Source organism: Syngnathus acus, chromosome 22, assembly GCF_901709675.1.
Source record: "Syngnathus acus chromosome 22, fSynAcu1.2, whole genome shotgun sequence".
In the NCBI taxonomy this organism is placed as follows: domain Eukaryota; kingdom Metazoa; phylum Chordata; class Actinopteri; order Syngnathiformes; family Syngnathidae; genus Syngnathus; species Syngnathus acus.
Genome location: NC_051106.1, coordinates 9,482,019 through 9,504,600, shown reverse-complemented (window position 1 = coordinate 9,504,600; position 22,582 = coordinate 9,482,019). Strand labels below are relative to the sequence as shown.

Here is a 22,582-nt window from a genome sequence, read left to right as displayed (position 1 = left end):
AAAACAAATGTGGCAGATTTTTTTTTTTTTATTACTGTTGAGAGGCATACATTACAGTGCAAACCATTCTTTGGCATTAAAAGCCACATTGACCACTTGTAAGGGACAGTGTTGGCAAAGCAGTGCATTCCATTGACACTTGGGAATGATTTTAAGCGGTGAAAAGGGGCAAGTTACTGTAAAGAAACTCCCCCCCCCCCCACACCAGGGAGCAGAGACCTCGCAATGTTATGGCACACAACATTGGAAGTGGGGCCAAATTGCATTTTGCTATTAATGAGCTAAGGACATGGGCATTCAAGATTAATGCAGTAAAATGGAAACATTGGAGCAACATATTAAACTGGACTAGATGCTGGCGCGGGAAAGAGAAGAACTGTAAACACGTAGTTTAATGTAAAAACCCGTCCTGAATGGAACATTCCAGACAGTATTATTTCGGTTTAGTGACAGATGCTTGCTCAGGACGTTACGGCATAAAGAAAACAATGGAGGGGAACATTGCGGCTGCTTTGTCACAAAACAGGAAGACAAAGAAAGAAAACAAGATGTATGTTACATAAGTGAGCGAGCGGCCGCTGCATTGAATGGCATTTGTTTTTTTATGTACATTATATGTGCTTTGATTGTGTGTGTATCTCAACATTCAGCACATTATTTCCTACCTCTCATATGGCTTCCATTACAGCGGAATGAGGGTCAGCGGGTTAAAGAAACCTGTGCTCTCTGCAGCGTGCTTGGCTAAATGACGTAACGCAAAGTTTGGCAATGAAACACGTACAGAAAATCTCTCCAAATGTATCAGTACTAAAGGGGGGTAGGTAAAAGCAGATTTGTGTAAAAGTCGACACGTTTGACAACAGAACGCATGCAATCCAGTGCTGCAGGTCCATGGCAGGCAAAAAAAAAACAGTAATCATTGCAGTCCTTCAAATTGTGTGAATGATGATGACAAATAGTGTGGCAGTAGATAAAACAGCACCACAGATGAAACCTCTACTCCGACCTGGTTTCACAGTTCCATACATTCTAGATGTTAACGTTTGGCTTTGCGCACTGAGGACAATAACGGGACGGTCGCGACGAAACAGTAATCGGAGAGGGCCGGCCGGCAGAGACATTTAGGAGCAGAAATCAGTAGACATCTCTCTCTCTCTTTTTGTCCGTTCAATTTTCATAGGGCTTCACATTATGTTCGTTTGGATTAAAAAAAAAAAAAAAAAAAAAAAAAAGAGAAAGAAGAAACATCCATTGTTACAACATGGCATGAAAGCACCTTAGATGAAAAGAAAACCTCTTTGACCTTGCATAAACTGATCTCAATTGTGATTTTAGCATAGAAAATAGGCAGATATCAAGTGGATATAAGCTGCTTTGCATACAAATGGCAATACTTCAAAGGTATTTAGTGATTAATTCGTTCATAAGGGATACAATAGCACCAGTTTTCGGCATCTCTAACCTGAGAAAACACTGGCCGGCCTCCTCAATCTACTTCCCTTTCCTGCTGGCTGATGGCAACCGGCGGCGGCAGGCGGGCGGCCCTGTGATTTGGCAAACTAAATTGTTGCACTGCAGAGGCCTCCGGGAGCAGACATGAAATCCATTTCATCCCAGAGGAGGCAGCGATCCAAAAATAACAAAACATGGGAAAAAAAAAAAAAAAAGAATACAAAAGAACAAATAAAAAACAATGAGGCTATGGGGTGTATCGAGGCCACTGGCGGGCGCCGACACCTTCAAGAGTCTCCTCCTCTCAGTGGAAGTCTGAGTGTTTCAGACACTCGAGTGTGATTAGCGGGAGGGACGTCCTGAGGATTACTCATGGCTGCCGTCTGCTTTTTGCCACTTGGCTCCATCCAAGCACATGGGGCAGCAGGCGCCTTTTAGTTTGACAGGCTGTTTGCACGGGGCCGGCAGACAGGACTCCACAAAGCAGGTGATTCTGGTGTCCTGCGGGAGGGAGCACAGAAACAACGGGCTGCTTACTTTATTAGATTAGGGAGGATTGAAAAGTTTCCCGTGGTTACAACTGGGACTTCCAGCCGACAGCAGAACAAAAGGGAGACCGAGCAAACAACTATGACACACCCTTTTGTTTTTTTTAGCACCCTTATTCAGTGATTGAACATTATTTCAGGACCCCGTTGAGTCGTTGAAGTGGGCAACAACAAGTCGTGAATGTGTCAGCCGTTTTCGACACGCTGCCGGGAACGACTTCAAAATAAAAAACGAATACCATAAATTGAAAGTACGGCATTTAAAAGCATACTGTAGAAAAGCTAGTCATGAACGTGTGTTTCCAAATACAATAATTATCATGATAATAATATAAGATAATAATATTAACAACACAATTGTTTGAATGCACTTTGTATCTCGGTAGAAATACGTGCGCAGCCAAACGTGCAGTTCATTATTTGGTGGTTTCCTGTCCATATGTTGAACCTACTTTGCATTCACATTGAGTGCACGAATCCTGTTTCCACCGCTCTCCATCTGTCCGCTCACGCCCGTTACCGTCAACGCAGTCAGTCTTGCTCAGACGGGCTTCCAGTCGTCTAATCTGAAAAGACAAATCAAAGGCGGTTGTTTCTATGGGCAGAGACGAACGACACCATAAAGAATGGACTTTCTATTGATTTGGTCTCATGCTGTTGTTCCTGATTTATGAGTTACTTCCTGTCCGAGTGCTTTTTAAATGTGCAGGGAGCATGATTCCTTCAGCATAGTTCAGGGGCAGCGATGCTTGAAACGCCAAAAAAAAAAAAAAAAAACCTGACTTGAATTAAACGAAAATGCAAGGAAGAAAAGGGAAGGAACGCACCTACGGAAAAATGGATGAAAAACACATTTGCCTGACAAAAAGGCAAAAGACTCGGTGATCGAGTCTGACTAGAACGCTGTACAGAACATAAAAAACCTGCCAATGTCCAAATTTTGGGAATTTATGTACCTGTTTGCGTAAGCTTGTGATTGTCTTCTGCATGTCGGAGACAAAGTCTTGGAATTCACTCGCTGGGGGATCAGTGCTTTTTTTTGAGGTCACCGTAACATTGACATGTTCTGTTCTGGCTTCTTCCAAGGGACTGCAAATCATCAATGCAAACAATATGGTCAAATGACACTCACGAAAACTAAAAAGTTGCTGTTTTACGACGGCGGCCGGTGCGTCACCTGTTTTCCTTGATGCCGTCGGCAGCTCTGCTGTCTTTGTAACTGTGATCGGCTGACCTGCGCCCTCTAAAGTGGTAGGACAGCGCGTTGAACTGACCTTTGGTCCTGCAGTCTGGCAAAGCGAAATACAACAAAGCTCAATTGGTGTGCACAACAGCAGCAAGAAAGGGACAATGACAGATAGGAGTTTTCTGTGCTCCAAATAAAACCAACGCTACCTTCACAGCAGTCTTGCCACATGCGCAAGTCAATGTGCGGGATGTTGTCGCAGCTGCCGTAGCCATGCGGCACCTCCGCCACCCTGAAGACGTCCGACTGCACGCGCGTGATGTTATCGCCGTTATCGCACAGCACCCGAGAAAGAGAGGCCTGCTTCAGCTGAGTCAGTTGGGCAGGCGTGAACGTTCCAGGGTTTCCGTACCAGAACCTGCACATTACGAATATTTGCCAGGTTCAGGAATAATAAACGTACGGCCCGTTTCGAGCGAGCGGAACGGCTCGGTTCAGTCTGAAATTGAGGATGTTTACATCCTCCATATGACACAGGGAAGTGGTTACCTGTCTCCGTCCCGCAGACGTTTGAACTGAGAAGCCAGCAGACACATGAGGGTGGGTCCGAGCCTACTGCCAGGAACCACATCTTCAGCCATCAGGGCAGGGAACAGGTCAATGTTCAGAGGCGTACCGTAAAGCCTATCACACAATAGATATGGTTTGGGTGACATACTAAATCCAAAGAGTATCTTCGGTTTTACGGCGCGGCAGCTCTCAAATCACCTCTGTAGCTTCTCTCTGACGTCGGGATTCTTAATCTCGTTCCTCAAGTCCTCAAAGGTCTGAGCCAAGGTCAGGTTACAATAGGTCCTGTAATCATTGTACGGCGGTATGCCGTGATCTCTTCCTCGCTGTATGTTCATGGCTGCCAGGTCCAAGGCCACAGCGTGGGCCATGGAAAACAATCTCTCGGTCAGCTCTGTATTGACTAGCTGCGAGGAGACCCGCATTTTACCCGCCACGCCATAGAGCCCGCGGAGCAGCGGGTCAATGCCACCCTCGTTCACGATGCGAAAGGGCGAGAAGAAGGCCCGATGCAGGGAGATGTGACCCTGGGGGATGGGCTGGAAGTCCTCATCTAACCTGTAGAGTATCGGGTTAATGAGGGTGTGCCCGAAGCGGAATGCCGCAGTGGCGAAAGCATTGAGGATGCCCGCGTTAATATTGGGGTCATAACCTGTGTACGGCCCCATCATCTTCATGCCTGCCTCGCCTAGGATCTAGAAAACACAAAGAGTTAGGGTTGTCCGTAACGCCGCTACCGCCGTTCGGCCCGGGCGGAAGGAAGGAATCGTTACCTTTGGCAACCAGTGACTGTAGGTGATGTGTTGCATCTGGGCTCCCACTATCTTCCTGGCTTCATGGTAGATGGTGTCCCCATCCCAGTGGGGGTTTAGCCGGAGTAACTCTGTGGCTACGCGGTTGTGCTCCCTGAACCACACGGTGTGCATGGCCGTGAGGCCCAGCTGTTCGTTGGCACGGTGGTCTCCGGCCAAAAAGCAGGGGATGGGACTTTCGTTCTCGTTCCTCATGCACTCGGTGGGCGGTCCCGTAGCGAAAGGCAACAGCGGCTTCCCGGTACGCTGAATAATTCCCTGCCGGAGCAAACCCCGTTGGCTGGCCAAGTCGCGGATCTCCTCGGATTCGTGCCGCGAACTACCGTAGACGTTTGAGGCGTCGATGTACGCCGTGAGCTGGTTGATCTGCTCTCTCGGGTACACGCTGTTCATGAGTAGCGACGTCATCCCGCTGCCGCACACGGGGCTGGAGCGCACAAAGAACATGCAGCGGGCGCCGCTCCTCAGCTGCCGGGGATCGTTGGGAGGGAATTGGATGGGGAAGCAGGGCGGGTCGTTGGTGCAAACCTGAGTGCACAGCTCTCCGTCAGAGAAGCGCGACTGGCTGAGGGCCGCCACGGTCGAGTCCAAGTCGTGATCGAGGAACTGACCCCACTGCATCAGCATGTGGGTGTAGTGATCATCCGGAGTGATGGTCTCGGTTCCGATCAAAGCGGTGGATACGAATCTGGGCAGGGGCAACCTGTAGCTATTGTGCGCCTGCTCCGTAGCTCCCCTCGGGAGATTAAAACCGTTATCGTAGACGGATTTCAGGAGTCGTTGGAACGGGGTGAGTGAGGCCCCCCACATGGAGTGCTGCAGGTTGTTGCAAGTGCCGTCGTGAGTGCGGTACTTCTGGTGGAAGCAAATGTCGGAACAGTTGTTGATGCGGCGGTGGGCGGTGCAGCCCGAAAGGTTGGCGATCACGTCCAGAAAGTGCGGGGACACCAGGTCGTTGTAGCGAAAGTCTGCGGGGACACAGAGGGAATGCAAATAGTGCTATTGATCTACTTGGTATTTATAGAAAAGTAACCCACTCAGTATCATGATAAGCGCTTATATGAGTGTATAAACTTGCAGAATTCCGTCGGACCTTCTAGAAAAAGAGGAACTGCCAATATTGAAGTTGTGACCCTTGTGATGCTGGGCAATGATTCAGGAAAGAGCTGCGTTCTTTCACCAAATATTTGGGAGCTTTCTAAATCCTGATTTGGGTCTGTGTACGCGCCCATGTTTTTTTATTCCCTTCTATTTTTTTTAAACTGAAGTCTCCAGATTGTCTTTGGGTATTGATGATGGTCAATCCATATGTGTCAGTCCTGACATTGACAGAGGAGCAAATTAGGGTGTAACCCGCCTGTCAATTTAAGTCAGCTGTTTCCAAGTAACCTGAACCAGAATAAGCAGTCAAATAGAATGAAGGGATCAATGATGAAATATGTACCGTAGATTTAGAATCACCAGCGTTTATTTATCGACTAAATGAGCCTCACCGGTGCCGTTGGTGTCCACCGTGAGACCCTGGTTGACGTGGTTCTGGATGAGAAGCAGAGTCTGCTCGAAGATCTCGCCAGCGCGAGCCTGCTCCACTGTGTAAGGGTCACGTGGATAACGGAAAAGTGCAAGTAGCTCTCCTGGGGTACGAGGCTGACTAGAGGGATAGGGAGATGGTGGAAGGACAAAAAAACAAAGAGGTGAGCAAGCGAGTCTTTCGGATAATTAACTTGGGTTCAGACTTTAGACAGAGGAAGAACCAGAAAACGACAACAGTTCAAAAAGCACTTTATTGTCGATTGACTCAGGTGACTAAATATCTGCACGAGCTCTTTGACAGAGTGAGGGAGTGAACAGAGTCCGTATACCTGTTCAACCTTGCAAACAAAATGCCTTTGACTCTGTGAGCACAGTGATGTCATATTATGGACTGAATCCAAATCCAACATGAATGCCTCATTTGGCATGCTGAGTCAGTCCTCAAACACACATTTGTCAGTCACACCTCAGTGTATATATATATATTTTTCTTCATGCCTGGTCATGCAGGAATAAATATACACCATATACTTCACAACTACCGTAATAAACAGGAATGAAATGAAGGGCGTATGAGAAGTTTCTCGGAATAACGTCTTCAACAAAAATGCGCTATTGAGTTACCTTGATTAGAATGAATTCATCTTTATATTTTTTTACAACAGAGCTTCGTGAGTCAGTTTTAAAGGCATCTTTTAGTTCAACCAGCAGCCTCTGATTGCCATTTAAAACGGAGGCTGGAAATCCCCTCATCTGATTTTTGGCTTAGCGGTTTGACTTGTGTGTATTTCTGTTCTTTGTTTATGTGTTTGTTGATGTTCACTGCATCATGCATGCGCGGGTAAGCCAAGTGCGGTGCCGTTTGTGCATGCCAAGATCAACACAACTGCTTACCACATTTTTTAAACAGGATGGAAACACTTAGGATGTGCACAGAACCTGCCAACAGTGACTAAGATCACTTCTTCTTTATCTTCTCCGCAATGAATAACTGGCCGGATGAGAACATTGGTAACCTTGATTATGATTAAACTCATTCAACTTAAAACAGTCTGCGGGAAGGTACGGCCAGCCAAAATATTCCAGTACAAATGTGAGAGATGTCGCTAGATTCATTTTAGGAACCCTTGGTGATGTAATTGTTCTTATTAAATGTGCTGGTGTACCTAACGGTGTGGCCACTAAGGTACATATTGCACGAGTCGTTCACAGCTTACCCATCAAACAGCCGTCTCCTCGTCGACTCAATGGCACTGTCCACATTTCGGATTGCCTGCTCAATGGACGTGCTCACAAAGGTGTCGCCTTCCCTGCTTACTTCTGGAACTGCAAGACAAGACGTGAGAAGAAGTGCTTTAAGAGTAATTCTGCGGAGAGAAAAAAAAAAAAAAAGTTCCTTAGTATTATGACCTTATTTGAATATTACAACCTTCTCCAGCTCTCCAGTAAGCGGATGCCAACATGAACCAAATCATTAACTCAAGGATGCAATGTGGATGTGGCCAACAAAAACAGAAACAGAGTGCAGGGATGGATATTCGAGCAGAATGAGAAGAGCTGACAGCAATCTGATATCACTGACTCAAACTTGGGCGTTTCACTCTGTGGACTCTACAATAACATGACAAGCACTGCCGGACAGGAGAAAAAAACAAATCCTGCTTCAATGTGAATTGTGGGGATGAACGTCACCAATTCACTACAGTCAATATTTTATTCACTAAAGTTATAGTAAAAGTGGGAATAGAACCTGTGTCTTCTCACCTGTGACAGTTAGCACCATGCTTGCGACCTCATAGCCAATGGGATTGCGGGCTATGCACTCGTAGCGGCCAGCATCGGCGGTGCCCACGTCTTTTACCTCCAAATAGCCATCGGGGCTGATATGGAATTTACCACTCTCTGTCACCTGCACACCATCCTGAGAGAGAAGATGATGCAGTTGGGGAGGTCGTGATCTTGGGAGCTTGCATGTCCAAGTCATTTACATAAGATGCAAAATTAACTTTTCGTGTAAAAAAAACCCAATGCTGACGATTATTGATCACGGAATAAATAAGTGACACGTGATCTTTGCATGTAAAAACAAAAGAAAAAAACGACCGATGCCGACTAATGCAGCATTCAAACCAATCTAGAAATCCTTGAAGATGGTTTCCATCTCCTGAGCCTCAAGGAGGTCAAGGCTACTCCTAAAAATGTCGTCTTAGCATCTAACCTTGTTCCAGGTAAGGACAGGTTGTGGCTGGCCCTGAGCACGGCAGGGAATCTGGACGTCCTCGCCAGACTCCACCGTTGCGTCCCTTGGAGCATTTGTGAAAACAGGCGTTACTGAATGAGTTGAACATACACACACACACACATATGCGCACGTGTTAATGATTATGTGACAGTACAGGACAGGTAAAGTGAGAACAATCATTGCAGACAAGAAACTCAGAAAGTCTACTGTCTTGTTTAACAGTAACACTTCAAAACAAAAAAGAGAAGCATGAAAAAAAAAAAAATAATGCTTTGTTTTCTAAGAGTGTATTTATAAGTACACATCATAGACAAAAATGATCCGTATATTAAATGACTTTGGGTCTTGTGGTTGTTTTCACAATAATAATGCAAAAATTCCAGAAATTTGCACTAAATCTTCCTTGAGAAAAAAAAACATCCCATTGTTGCCTTTGTGCTTGCCAAACATAAACAAAGTGTTTTTTTATTTCCCTGCCAAAACATTGAGGTTGAAACTGTTGTGTACTGAAACTGTAACAAAAATGGACACGTAGCAAGTGTGAATTTGAATATGACGTGTTGGTAAAAGCAGCTGCTTTCCATTCCGAGTCCATCATCAAACACTGGGTGTCCCTGAACTACGTCTTTATCATGCACACAAATGAACCACTGAGCATTGCTACACAGTGAGTCACTATGTTTCATTGTCTGGGAGCTGAGATGACACTTGGAAAGCCAAGGTGTTAAGACATCTGACCCACACACACACACGGCATGGGAAAATCCTGCTAACCTCTCACAAATACTTTGTGGTCTCGCCTAAACTGTCTACTATAAATCAGAGATGAACTTCCTAAAAACCCATTGTTCACAGCAGTCACTCAACGCAGTCCACTCCAAGTCCCATCATCAAATATGCATCCAAACTGACAATTATTAATAGTAAACAATTTCCTAAATGCCCCTAAAAAGAGTCTCGTTCACGTCTTAAGCGCCAGAATACAATGCACGAGGCCTGTCAGTCTATATATCACATTCATCATGATTGTGGCCTGTGCGTAATTTTAAGAGTGGAAGCATTACGCAACAACGTATACTTTGAGGCGTGTTACCAGCCATTACTACATGGAAAAACATGGAGTCCTCTCAAGAGTTATGGTCTGACATGCTTCCCTATTTAATAACAAGGCTGTCATTTCAACACCGCTCGGTACATCCCACCAACACATGCCAACGTAGGCTACACGTGATAAACAGCAGCAACATTTCTTTCAGCGTGCAAATACTTTGTGACCACATCATAGCAATTTACAATATACACGTACAAACGAAACATGAATTAGCTCAGAAGAGTGCGTCAGCTTCACTGTGTTGACATTAAAGCAATTTATTTATGACCAAGCCGTACGTGGACTTTCCACTAACTTGAAATCTCCACCCTGTCAACTCACCTCTCTGTTGGATGTTGAGCTGCACGGCGGTGCGCACAGTCCCTACTGGGTTGACCGCCTGGCACTCGTACTGGCCCTCGTCGTGGGCCGCCACCCGAGTGATTCGAAGGGTACCAGAAGACAGGACCGAGTGTCGGCGGTCCAGAGGTAACGGGCTGCCTCCGCGAGTCCAGGCGATAACGGGCTGGGGGTAACCCGTAGCCTCGCATGGAAAGTCCACGGTGTGGCCGTCAAGGACGGACTGATCCTGTGGCGTGACTGTGAACTGGGGGATTGCTGGAGGCCCAAGAGAAATACAATGCATGAATATGTCATCGTATATATTCAATCATGTAGCAGTGAAAGAATATTGTTAACCTACCTTGGACAATAATATAAGCTGTGGCGTGAATGGTATCAACATTATTGGAGGCAAAACAAGTGTACTGCCCTCCGTCGGCCTGGACCACATTCTGAATATAAAGCCCTCCGGAGGGGGTGATGTTGATGCGAGCGTCACTGGGCAGCGGTGTCTGATCTCCTTTGGTCCAGGAGATTCGGGGCTGTGGCTGGCCCGTGGCGCTGCATTCCAAAGTCACACTCTCACCCACCAGCACTTCAGTGTTTTGGGGCTGGATGACAAAACTTGGCCGTGCTGCAGGCAGAAAGGAACCAATAAGATGATAATCGTCAGGTGCTGATAGAGAACACGACATCACATCTGTATCACAGCTCCATACTTGGCCAGTGATTATAGTAGTGAGCCATCAAAAAATGTATACAGCGAGGGCCCTGGTGTTTACAAACCCAAAGAGATGAAATGCATAACATGATAAGGGGGCCACCTATTAACCGAGGAATGACCTGCTGGTTAGCAAAATGCAGCCAAAGTGAAAGCCATTGACGCAGATGCAGGTTATAAAATTCATATGCATGATCAAACATCGCCAGGGATTATGGAACTTCACTTACAAGGCGCTCCGAAATATCGCAACGTGACCTCTGAGGTCTTGACCTCCCCGGCCACATTTTTAGCCATGCACTGGTAGACTCCCTGGTCGGTCTCTCTTGTATCCTGGATCATTAGTGTCCCATCCTCCAGCAGGTTCAGACGACTGTCATCTCGCATGTTAAGAGCATTGCTGTTGTCAGAACACAAGAGATGAACAACACAAATCATGGCTGGAGCAGCCTTGTACACTATTTAGCGTCACACAGGCTTACTTGTTGCGGAGCCAGATGATCTGCGGTTTGGGGTTTCCCTCAGCCCGGCAGGTGAAGTAGACTGTGTTCCCCGATGTAACATCTACGTCTTGAGGCTCTGAGGTAATTCGGGGTATTTCTGGAGAGAGTTTTATAATGGAAGGTTTGAGGACGGTATTATGGCATGTCTGTACATATGTTCCATTACGCAACAGCTATCATCAATCAGCTTGATTCTAGAGCGAGCACGCCATTCTTTTGTGGGGGGTAATTTTGTTGTCTTGCCAGAATTCAAACTCAACTCCATAAATCACTATAGCCTGGAAATCAAGACTGTAGGAGCCTGGTGTTCATCATAGTCCATTAAATACAGAAGAGTGGAGTAGACAGCGTAATAAGGTTGCATTTTATTGCATCTGTTCTGACAGATGCCTTGATTGCTGTGCATCGCATTTTATGCCTTTAGTGTGGAATGATTTCCCTGAAAAAGAACTTTTATTCCTTGTATGCACACAAATGAAAAAGGTAGTCATACACGGAGTAAAAAAAAAACCCAAACACATTCAACAACTTTTAAATCTCAATTGATAACTGAATTGCAATCCAATGGTACTCTCGGTACAATTGAACATAAAGCAGCTGGCTGCTTGACTAACCCAGACACAAAGAAGGGATGCACCTGTGTCTAACTCCATGTGGTCATGAGTAAGACCAAGTGACGGGCATTAACCGCCATCTGCAGGAAGGAAGCCCGGAGGGGATTCACTCCATATACTGTAGTCTGTTTATTGTTTGTATGCCTGTCTAGCTTGAGAGCTGTGATCCTGATGTCAACATTCCACTCAATGCTGCACCATCCTTATTTATTTCCATATTATTTATTAATTTGTTGCCCCCCAAAGTAAAACTGGAAGCCCTTCGCACTCATCAGGAGCCAAGAAGTAGATCTCCGCTTCAATCTCTCATCTGGACTCGTTTTCATTGTGAATGCGCCTGCAGCTTTTCAATGGCATTCTCGAAATTGTAATTTTCCTCCTGCTCCATACCGCAGCTGAGCTCCTCTGCCGTGAGCGTGGCCACCGATCTTCCCTGCAGGCGGCTCGGGTAGTCGCACGTGGCGGCAGCTTGGGCATTTCCTGACTCTGCGTACTGTTTTAGAAGGTCGGCCAGCCACAGCAACTCGCAGTCGCAGTTCAACGAATTGGAATCCAGTCGCCTTGACACACAACATCATTCAATTAGCAGTCATTGCAGGGAAATTTGATCATTCAATAGCCAGCTACAATTGAATATAAATAGCCCAAAATTTCAGGCTAAATTATACTGACGCATTGATTCATAGCCATTTTTAAAATTCTGAATATTACAATACAGAGACAAGATGGCGTTCAGTAGTGACTAAAAGCCCAGATAAGGCATTTTTTACATTTTTTTTCCTCTTCTGCAAAAAAAAGTCAGCCAAACATAGCCAAGAATGTGCTGTGATCCTTTAGATGAAAATCATCTTGCCCCTCCCAAAAAACCCCCAAAAAAACAACCCAGCAAGACCACAGTGGTGGCGTGTAACTAACTGATTAACACGGCCAGCTTCTCACTGGGCGACACTGTTTGGAAGGTGGACATGCATTCCCACACAGCTGTTTTAGAAGTTGACATGGAGCTTTTCCACTTACAGTCGTTTCATGGCCTGCAGATTTGAGAAGGTTCCCGGGACCAGCTGTGTGATTCTGTTATTGTGCAGAAACCTGAGGGAGAGGCACAAGCAAATTTATGAGTCTAAATAAATGCTCGAGACTGAGGGATCACTCACAGCATACCCCAAACTTTAAAGAAAACATGACTCATGATCTTTGCAGATATTTATGAGATTTTCCATCGCAATTGGAATTTTTCAACGTGAGTGTGTACCACAGAACTACTTGCCTCATTACTTCATCGCATTTTGTATGGTACTGCTGTTCTAAAGTTTGAATATAGCTGGCAGCAAGCAGCCCATAAACGGGCTCAACGCTATTTAACCAAATGTCTCCATCTGACAATACACCTTTATAGAAATGGGACATTGTGCTTCAAGTTATGTTTTGTTCATTTCAATAATGGAGCCAGGATGTGTTCTCAGTCATCGGTCTAATCCAGGAGTTTAAGTCGCATGTCGTAATCTCTTCCTCTTCCGCTACTCTCGTTTTTCCCAGGCTGATTGTACCAAAGAGAATATTTCTGGACGCAGATAAATAATTGGCCGAGCAATATTTCCTGACAGCTGTTGAACAAATATACAGCAGAGTGAAAGAACACTTGCATCATCTCACTACTCTGACAAGACAAATTAAACTGGCGGTGACTAAATATGGACATGACTCCTCTCTTAGAGTCTTCTACATTTATATGCATTCTTTTTTCTTTTTATCAGACATTGTTTTCCGGCTTCTGGGATCCTGCAGAATTCAGCAGTTGTAGATCTGCTGACTAAAAAGATAATAAGAGGTTATGATTAATAGGTTCCACGTCGACAGCCAAAAGTGGACTTACAGTCGTTCAAGCTTCGGTAGGTGACTGAATGATTCTGGTTCCAGTGAGTCAATGTGGTTGAAGTGGAGGTACCTGAAGAAGAACAAATGACGCATTGGACATTATTGCCAAGTTAAGAGCTCTCCTGTCATTTCTTTCATCGCTGACAATTCATAATAAATTCATACCGCAAGGAATACTGGATGGCTTTGCATATTTGATCTTAAACATGCCAGTAATAAACACTTTACATGATGGAGGATGGCTATAGAAGTGGCAAATAGACAAATACATCAAGTGATGTGATCACATTAAAAGCCAAACAAATACTTAAACTGTACTTAACAATAACGACAAAAAGGTTCAAATCGAACTGATGTAAAAAAACAAAAAGCAGGAGATTAATATGCGCACTTAAACAGGAAAGCAAGCGACAGCAGGCCTTGAAGTCAACAAACAACGATAATACAAATGATGTCATTAAATGGCACATTTTTAGAATGGAGCTGGATGGATAAATTCAATCCCACTATGAGAACAAGCAGTGTAACATTTGCAATGGTGAATGCCATTATCTCCTTTTCATTCCAATTTCTAGTCAATATTTTTGCCCACATTTGGGATGCTTAGCTCAAATGAAATCAGTGCTGGCGAGTCATGTTGGAATGTGCCTTTGAATCAAGTCATTCTTCCAAAAGAAGCATGTGAGATCAGGTATTGGCATATTGATGTTGCTTTGTGGCTTGTAGTCAAAGTATTCCTTTGTATGCATGCTGGTTCAGAACTTGTCACTTGCTAATAAAACTCTATATTCTTGCACAATTCAAAGCATCTGTTGGGCAGCGAGCCTGGTGTTGGAATGGGATTTAGTAAATTAGCCATTTGGTCTGCATTAATGCAGCTAAGCCAAGTCACATATAGTCAGTCTCGCTCGGAAATTGCGGGAATCATCCACGTTGATTATAGATGATGCTTAGATTTGTTTATCACAATACAAACAATGTATCAATTAAAATGACCAAACCACTGATGAGCAATTTTTTTTAATTTGTGCAGTTAAAAACATGTTTTGTGTCTTGCATTTTCTGACATGTGGACAGCAAACAACAGCAAAAGCAAGCGTAGCAAAAGAAACACTCCAGCTCGCCGCTATGACGACACTAGGAGCAGCACAAACATCGCGCTACAAGCACGGGGGGTTGGGGCGCTGTAACTGCCTCCAGACTAAACGACATGCGAGTCATGCAAAAAAAAAAAAAAAGGGGTCAAAGGGGGTCAGCGCGGCACACAAGGGTGGGTGCACACACGGCATGCACGGTGGAGGAGGGAAGGTGAATAGTGGCGCGCACTGACAGACAAATGTGCAATGCTATCATGGCACTTGCAAAAGGCCTACACAGTCATGACATGAAAGAACTCATGTTAGAACCATGTAGAACTTTCTATTCTTCATGACTTGTCGGTAGCGGCTGTTTCCAGGGCAACGGTGAGAAAGTAGGCGGGAGATGCGACGGACAACGAAAAAAAAAAAAGCTGACGGAAAAAGATGGTCACTTACAGTTGCTCAAGAGAGACAAGCCCCTTAAATGCTTGTCTGTCAATTGATTGGATTTCATTCTTGTACAAATAGCTGGAAGGAAAGACAACCAGTAACATTAGTATCACACTCAGACATCCGCATCATCCAAATACCGCCTGGTGGTTAAGAAAGGAGGTAGACAAAATAAAGACTTGTTTAGGTTGAAATTCTTCAGCGAGGGTGGCCTTAAGGCTCACGTACTTGGAACTGCCTTGCGGGGCAAACCAAGCAAACAGCTGCTTATCGACTTCTTGCTCCCTTTGTTCTCTCTTTAGCAGTAGACCACAACGCAATTAGATACTTTACACACTCCAATGAATAATCACTACTATATAGTGTTTATGCAAAAAAAAAAAGTACAAGCAACAAACATTACAAGGGCACACCACAGTTGTTTAGGAACCACATTTGGATACATTAAAAAAACGAAATTAAAAAAATATATGAATTGTCTAGCTCCACAATTATTTATTCCAGTACAATTCAGAAACTCACCATATTTCAGAAAACACCCTTTAAAAAAATGACAAAGATGTTTTCAACGTCATAAATTCCTCTGGCTTTATTTCAGCTCCGCTCTGAGCCCGCCTCTCCTTCTCAACGTGTAAACGTTTCCTCTATTTTACGCGGCAAAAGAAATGTGATACAAGCAAAGCAACGGCTTGCAGCTGTCTTTCATGTCCCGTCTATTTTGCACTCTCCATCATCGCACCCACAGCTAGATATGGAAGGGGCTCCTTTGTGGCACATGTGATGTGGTGCATGGAAAAATAAACACTGCATTCTTGCATCATAGCTAAAGCGTGTCCGTGGCGGCGATATCAGCTTTCGGTTCAGGACCGAGGATAATGTTGCATGAACCGGACACCGACTCTGAGGAAACATTAGAGGCTAATCACAAGGGTCAGAACAATGGTGCAAGTCTGCTTTAAAAGGAGCCGACCTCTGTCATTAAATCAGCTTGTAAATAGTGACAGCATTTAATTAAAAGTAAGAAGAGTGAGGGATGTAAACAAGCACTTACGCGTTTGGAAGGTCATTGAGCTGCCAAAAGATAGAGTGGGGAAAACTTCCTTGGAACTCCCAACCCACTTAAATCTACTGATCCATCATATTAGGTGGAGTATTTCATTTTATTCGATATCAGATGGGGACACGCCTAGGAGGAACATATGCCGCCGTCCGTCCAAGCAATGTCTTCTCTAGGATGTCCCTACTTATTTCAGTACGACAATGCCAAGCCACATTCCACAACATTGTGGCTTTGCGGTACGAGTGTGACTAGTAGACGGAGACCCCACAAATTGTACACCAGGCAGGTTTATGAACTTCAACATTCCTTGGAGTGTATTTGATTTACATTTTTGAAAGGGATCTGCACGTCATTTGGTTTTTATTTACATTTTACTCGACATCCTATCTTCATTGGAATTGGGCTTTGTATATCATTATTATTATTGGGCAAATAAATACCTGACAAGAACGAGATGAGTCACAAAAAATACTGCCGTGTTCCGGCGCACACCTAGAGGTGTGTGCAGCACATCCTCTTCCCTCCTTTAGCTAGCACAATTAATTCAAGTCCTTGAATGTGGTGCAAAACCCAAACCAACTGGCAAAATATTCCTATCACTAAAATTCATTTTCACCTTAAGCCAGCAAAAAAAGTGCTTACTATGTTATGTGCAAAGGGAGAGTTTTGTTTGCAAAAAAATAAAATGAAAGAATGACATTAAGACAACTTACAGATATTTGAGGTTTTCAAGATCTTCAAATGCTCCTCTGGGTATTCTTCGTATATGATTGTTGTTGAGGAGGCTGCAAAGAAAGGGATTTTGAGGTTACACGTTATATAATAGTTCTGTAGATATGAAATAAGTACACTAAAAGACACAAAAACTTACAGTGTGTTGAGATTCTTTAATCGACTAAATGATCCCGGCTGTAAATCCTTGATTTTGTTGAATCTTAGGTCCCTGCAGAGCAAAAGAAAACATAAATGAAATGATTAGGCAAAATTTGCAAGTAAAAAGTGACTAATTGTGTCTTTTTCATTTTTCTTTTGAATATAAAAAAAAAAACCTGCACTACCCTATATGATATTTATAATAATAAAAATAATATGGGCCCAATAAGAAAATGAAGTGCTAAGTTTGTACTCTCTTTGTACAAGCTCAGCTCCTTCACATAAGGATTCAATCAGAATTGACCGACTTTTTTCATGCATTCACTTTTTCATTCAGAGCATGTGTATCCAGTGCGGGTGTCCTATTTCCTTTGGACCCTCCCCTAAATTGGCTAGAGTGGAATTTCTAAGGTTGCCACTTCCTGTGCTAAGAACACTTTTTTTTTTAAAGCAAAGCCACAACCACCACGTTGTTTCTGCCGGATTTGAGAATATTATAAATGTCAGTCTGTCAAAGGTGTTTTAAGCGGTGCCAATGGTCCTCTGTGGAAAAAAGCAGGGATCACTTGCAGGGTGAAGAGAATGGCCACCCTCAGGAAAACACGGTGACAGGCCCCAAGATGCAGAGTGCACTTTGCGGGCATGCTGAGACAGCTGTCTTCAGCTCTGAGGGAGGGATACATAAAGGCATGCTGGAACTCAATGCAGCTTCAAGCTGCGGTGATTTAAACGTGCGTCTTGAAGACTAGAAGCTGGCAATTCTGCTGAGAAAAACGTTGCAGCAAATCATAACAACATTTAACATACGTGATTTAGGACCGTGCTTATTTCTAAGCAGTGGTTCAAGATATGCTAAATATAAAATACCTGAAAAACCTTGTGGTTCCATCAAGTTCACTGTTTTATGCATAACTTCTGTCAAAAAGAGTCCGTGACATGTTTTAAGAGTGACACTGCAGTTTCTTTTGGATGAATAGAAGGCTTGAAATATTTGTTTTCTTCATTTTTGGGGATAATCACAGGGAACTGAAGCAATTAAAGTATTACAATATAATGAAGGAAAATTTGTTTTTTTTAGTTTTAACGCAATTTTAATGCCATTAATTTTTTTAAATTGTGTGATTAAGGCTCGTTTTGGCTTAATTAAAGAGTAAAAAATGTGATTAATCGTGATTAAATACTTTCATCGTTTGACAGCACTAAAAAACACAAGCGCAGATTAATTTTCAGCCAACAGGAAAAATAAAGGCGTCACTGTTCCACTGCCTGAGTTAATGTTTAGTTAAAGTCACTGAATTAAATGTTACATGTCGACCATATATTATATGGCGCTCCACTATATGCAGCATTATAAAAGCTTTTTTTGAAGCACTTGCCTAGACCCAAACAATGAAAAAACCTGGATGGTACCCAATCCTTCATCTGAACACCATGTGTGAACTTCTCCTGCTTTTCTGTTTGTGGTCAAGAAAGAAGTTTAGTTCTGTCACACATGTCCACTTTGCCACAGACTGTGTGGGTCGGAGACTTTGTGACTCATTAATACTTAAACATTAGAGAATGGAAGAAAACTACTGAACCCGAATGAGTTAGAAAATGAATCCATCTGGATAAAAAAAAGAAAAAGAAAGAAGAGACAGACCAAGAACACAGACTTCTCATTGAAAGCAGACCAAAAGATTTTGTTCATACAGCACAACAAGCAACGTTTGATCGTTGGACCTTCCAAATACAATGCGCCATAGAAATGTCATAAAATTCCCTTTTAGCAGATTAACAGTTGACATGTAAGGCTGGGGGGTGCAGAGAGGGGGGAAAACTTGACTAAGTGTTTCAAGCAGTTTTTTAAGTTTTTTAATCTTAGCTATTTTATTGATCACTACAAATGTTCACAGTGCTTTGGTTTCACAAATAATGTTGATTTCCTTACTTCATTATGACATGAAATTCATTTTAAAATCGGTCGTTAAGATTTGGCATTATTTTCAGAATCAAATTCCCCAAAACAGTATAATTCCCTTAGCTGCTGGAAGGGGCAGTTGAGTTCATTCAACAACTATCTTGGGGCCAATCTCACTGTGCAAATTAGTAAAGCTTGGGGGATTTCTGGCTTTGCATTCCATAATACTGCAGAGACTGAGTGAGTGAGCGAGTGAGTGAGTGAATGAGTGCCTCACAAGGTCTGACTGCAGCAAATTCCCAACAATGGAGCTTCACTTTCTCTCCCTGACTCTGTGTCAATGTCAGAGCAGTCCACTGTTTGGGGCCAGAGAGGGGACATTTAACAGTCAATTTGAGACAATCCACCCTTCTGGAAACATTTCAAATGGACAACATTTCCCATTGCAATTCATGGAATGGAACTGATAAGCGTATCTCAAAAATGCATGGCCATTGGTTAGGCTGCAAAGGATAACTATTGTCTATTGTCGTGACTGTTCATTTTTCTTGCCAAGCTTATTCTGATGGCTTCGGCGAGCCTTCAGAACTGGTTACATCATCAAGCAAGAGCTTTGACTTTTCCGTATTGTCACAGGTCTCGCGACACACCAACACAGGTTGCAGTTGGAGTGGAGCAGAACGTGCTTGGAGTGGATTTTCAAATGCACCCATGGATAAGGAGATAAGGAGAGCGGGCAGGAGGAGGAGACAGGCCAAAGCAGTGTAAAAAGATGGCAACTTTTAACCACAGTCACAAAGTGCAGAGGGAGCAGAAAAGCACTAGACGACCGGATGAAATTATTACCCGCAGACACGCGAATGCACGTTCGCGTCAGGGTTCATCAAGTTCAGAGAAGGTCACCAGACGTTTGCAGTTTCAATACCATGTAATACCATCAAGCCAACGCAAATCCAATACAAATTCGGTTAACATGCAACTAATGAGCCAAAGTAAAAAAAAATAACAATATTGAAAAACTTAATTGGAAGGCAATCTTACCAGCAGTCCAGCACTGGTACAAAAAGTAAAACATCCAATTTAAGTCTCAGAAGATATTACTTCTCTAAATCCTTGAGAAACTATACAGCTGTGTCCTTATTGTAAAAAAATATAATTTACCATCATGCCTCCAGTCAGTCCCAAGAGAAAACAGCTGAAAAACACATGGCTGCCAGAAAGAAATTCTGGGGGAAAAACATCAGCATCCCCCGGTTCAAATGTCTTGTAGCAAAGTGTTTGGAACAAAGCCTGAATGCGATAGTGCCAAGATTTATTTTTTTATTTTTTACAAGAGCATTTAAATGCAAGATTAAAATGTCAACTACTTAATCATGCCATTAATTATTTTCCCCCTAATTAATAAATACAAATACACTACCTTACAACAATCCCAGCATTCGACCAATATGGGTTGTTCTCAGAAAGTGTGGTCCACAAGTCTGACATGACACAATAGTCCTGCGTTTTGATTTTGAGTTTAGACCACTGCACAATACATCAAATTAAGTTTAAAGATGTAAATGATATATTTTATCTATTTTTTTTAATCCATGGTACATGTTGTTACTTCCCCTGCAGAGGGTCGGTCATCTGTGTGTGGAATATCAAGCAGCCAGGTATTCATGTCCTGACCTGACGACAGACGGGAGGAGAGCTGACGAGTGGCTGTGACTTCAAAGTTCGCAAGCATGAAAGCATGCAGGAAATGACAGCGTGCACTTGTGTTCTATCAAGCCTGCAACAAATTTAGACATCCTGCTCGAACACCTAAACAATACTCTCATTGCTGTGGTAAAGTGGATGGGTGGGTGGAGGTGCAGGGTGTGTCAGGTCAGGACTGGACCATGAATTGACTGCACGGCAAGTCATGTGGCCATCCTAGATTTCAAAGCACAAGCCCGGTGGGCTGCTTTGGTTCAATGTGACTAAGATGCCTCTTTGTCCTAGTGTTTCCTGGCAGAGTGTTACTATTAATAGGTTGGTCAGTGTATTGACAACTCGATCACAGTGCCAATTCCACACAAAGGCGGCAATGTCTTTGAGGAGTTGGCCTGATTGGTGGCTTTTTTTTTTTTTTTCTGCCCCCAGTGTGAAAAGGGAACCTATTCAGCTGGGCAAAAAGTACACTCAGTCAGAAAGGGGGTCAGCAGGAGTTAATTTCTGCCTTGCAAAGAATAATCGGCACCAATGTAAGATAATATTGAAGTTCAAATTACACAAGGAATCATTTAGTGATTTGCATTCTAATTACAATTATGTGCCATTAGCAGAAGATAGCAGTTCTGTTTGAGGCCTTTCTCTCAGTCACACCACCTTTGAGAAGTACCGTAATTTTCGGACTATAAGTCGCGGTTTTTTTTCATAGTTTGGGTGGGGGGGCGACTTATACTCAGGAGCGATTTATATACCGTAATTTTCGGACTATAAGTCGCACCGGAGTATAAGTCGCACCAGCCATAAAATGCCCAAAAAAGTGAAAAAAAAACATATATATGTATATAAGTCGCTCCTGAGTATAAGTCGCCCCCCCACCCAAACTATGAAAAAAAACGCGACTTATAGTCCGAAAATTACGGTACATATATATGTTTTTTTTTTCACTTTTTTGGGCATTTTATGGCTGGTGCGACTTATACTCCGGTGCGACTTATAGTCCGAAAATTACGGTACTTGACTTTTCCACAGCCTAAAGGCTTCAGGTACATTCCTACACTGATATTATCTATACAAATGGACCCCAGAGGGGTAGTTTCATGATATTGAAGGTTTTCAGTTTAGGGGCAAAAGGGTGCAGGGTTGTGTGGCTGGACTTTATGCTTCTTGTATCTTGGTTACCAATCTCCCATTTAAACCTTGTACTTTAGTTTGGAAGCGCTCTCCAGGAGGCATTCACAAATGATTCCCGATTAATGCGTACATTATTCCTTCTGTCAAGCATAAAGTATGCAACAACAAAAACCAATTGCTCCATAACATCTCAATGACATAGTGGTCTTCAAACAAGAGTCTTCGCAGCTTTCAAATTCATGCAGCCTGCAGAAGCATGCCTTTTGCCGCTCAAACAGTGGAACCCCCACTGAGTGACTTTCACACTCCACATTGTTCCTGCAGCGCCCCTTCACCAGCTGCTTGACCCCCAAAACTGACCATTAACCCCTCCAGCCAAAGCCTTTCAAGCAGGTGTTGAAAACTTCCTAGTGCACAAGATAGGACCACTTTGAACACCATCGTTAGGTCAAAGCTCCAACTCAGGAAAAAGACAATAAAGCTTTCCACCGAGCCTGCAAACTTTGGCAGGCCGGCCAATGGTTCCGTTAGCATGCACAATCTCTGCTCTCTTGTTGCTGTTGGAGTGACGGACGGCAAAAGCAAATCGGGGCGCTACTTACAGAATGGTGGTCTGCGGAGAGACAGCTGGTACTGTTTCCAGATTCAGATGCATACATCGCACAGTGGTTCGGAAACATAAACAGCGACTCGGACAAGACACAACCGACTGCGGTCCGCTGGCGAGCAAAAGCCAAGCCGTGGCGAGCAGGAGACGCGCACAGAGGAGCTGGGCAGCCTGCAGCGCCATTGCTAGCTGTGAGCCCAACACCACCGACAACTGCACTGCACAGTGCACACACAAGTTGCAGCCGACGACGACGCTCACGCGCAAACGCGTGCACGCGCGGGACCAGACAGACA

At 43.8% G+C, this 22,582-nt stretch overlaps 1 protein-coding gene across 1 annotated transcript; it reads right to left on the bottom strand.

The window, feature by feature from the left end:
* Positions 1–8: 8 nt before the first annotated feature.
* On the bottom strand, positions 9–22,524 carry LOC119116796 (peroxidasin). The gene is made up of 23 exons (XM_037242482.1): positions 22,282–22,524; positions 16,949–17,020; positions 16,791–16,862; positions 15,024–15,095; positions 13,487–13,558; positions 12,631–12,702; positions 12,004–12,173; positions 10,979–11,096; positions 10,727–10,896; positions 10,137–10,409; positions 9,776–10,051; positions 8,320–8,432; positions 7,866–8,022; positions 7,319–7,427; positions 6,062–6,219; positions 4,530–5,536; positions 3,955–4,451; positions 3,736–3,870; positions 3,396–3,604; positions 3,178–3,289; positions 2,957–3,089; positions 2,453–2,566; positions 9–1,953 (listed from the first exon to the last, which is right to left on the bottom strand). The coding sequence occupies exons 1-23, from the start codon at positions 22,467–22,469 to the stop codon at positions 1,819–1,821; spliced, it is 4,434 nt and encodes a 1,477-aa protein (XP_037098377.1). The 5' UTR covers positions 22,470–22,524; the 3' UTR covers positions 9–1,818.
* Positions 22,525–22,582: the final 58 nt, after the last annotated feature.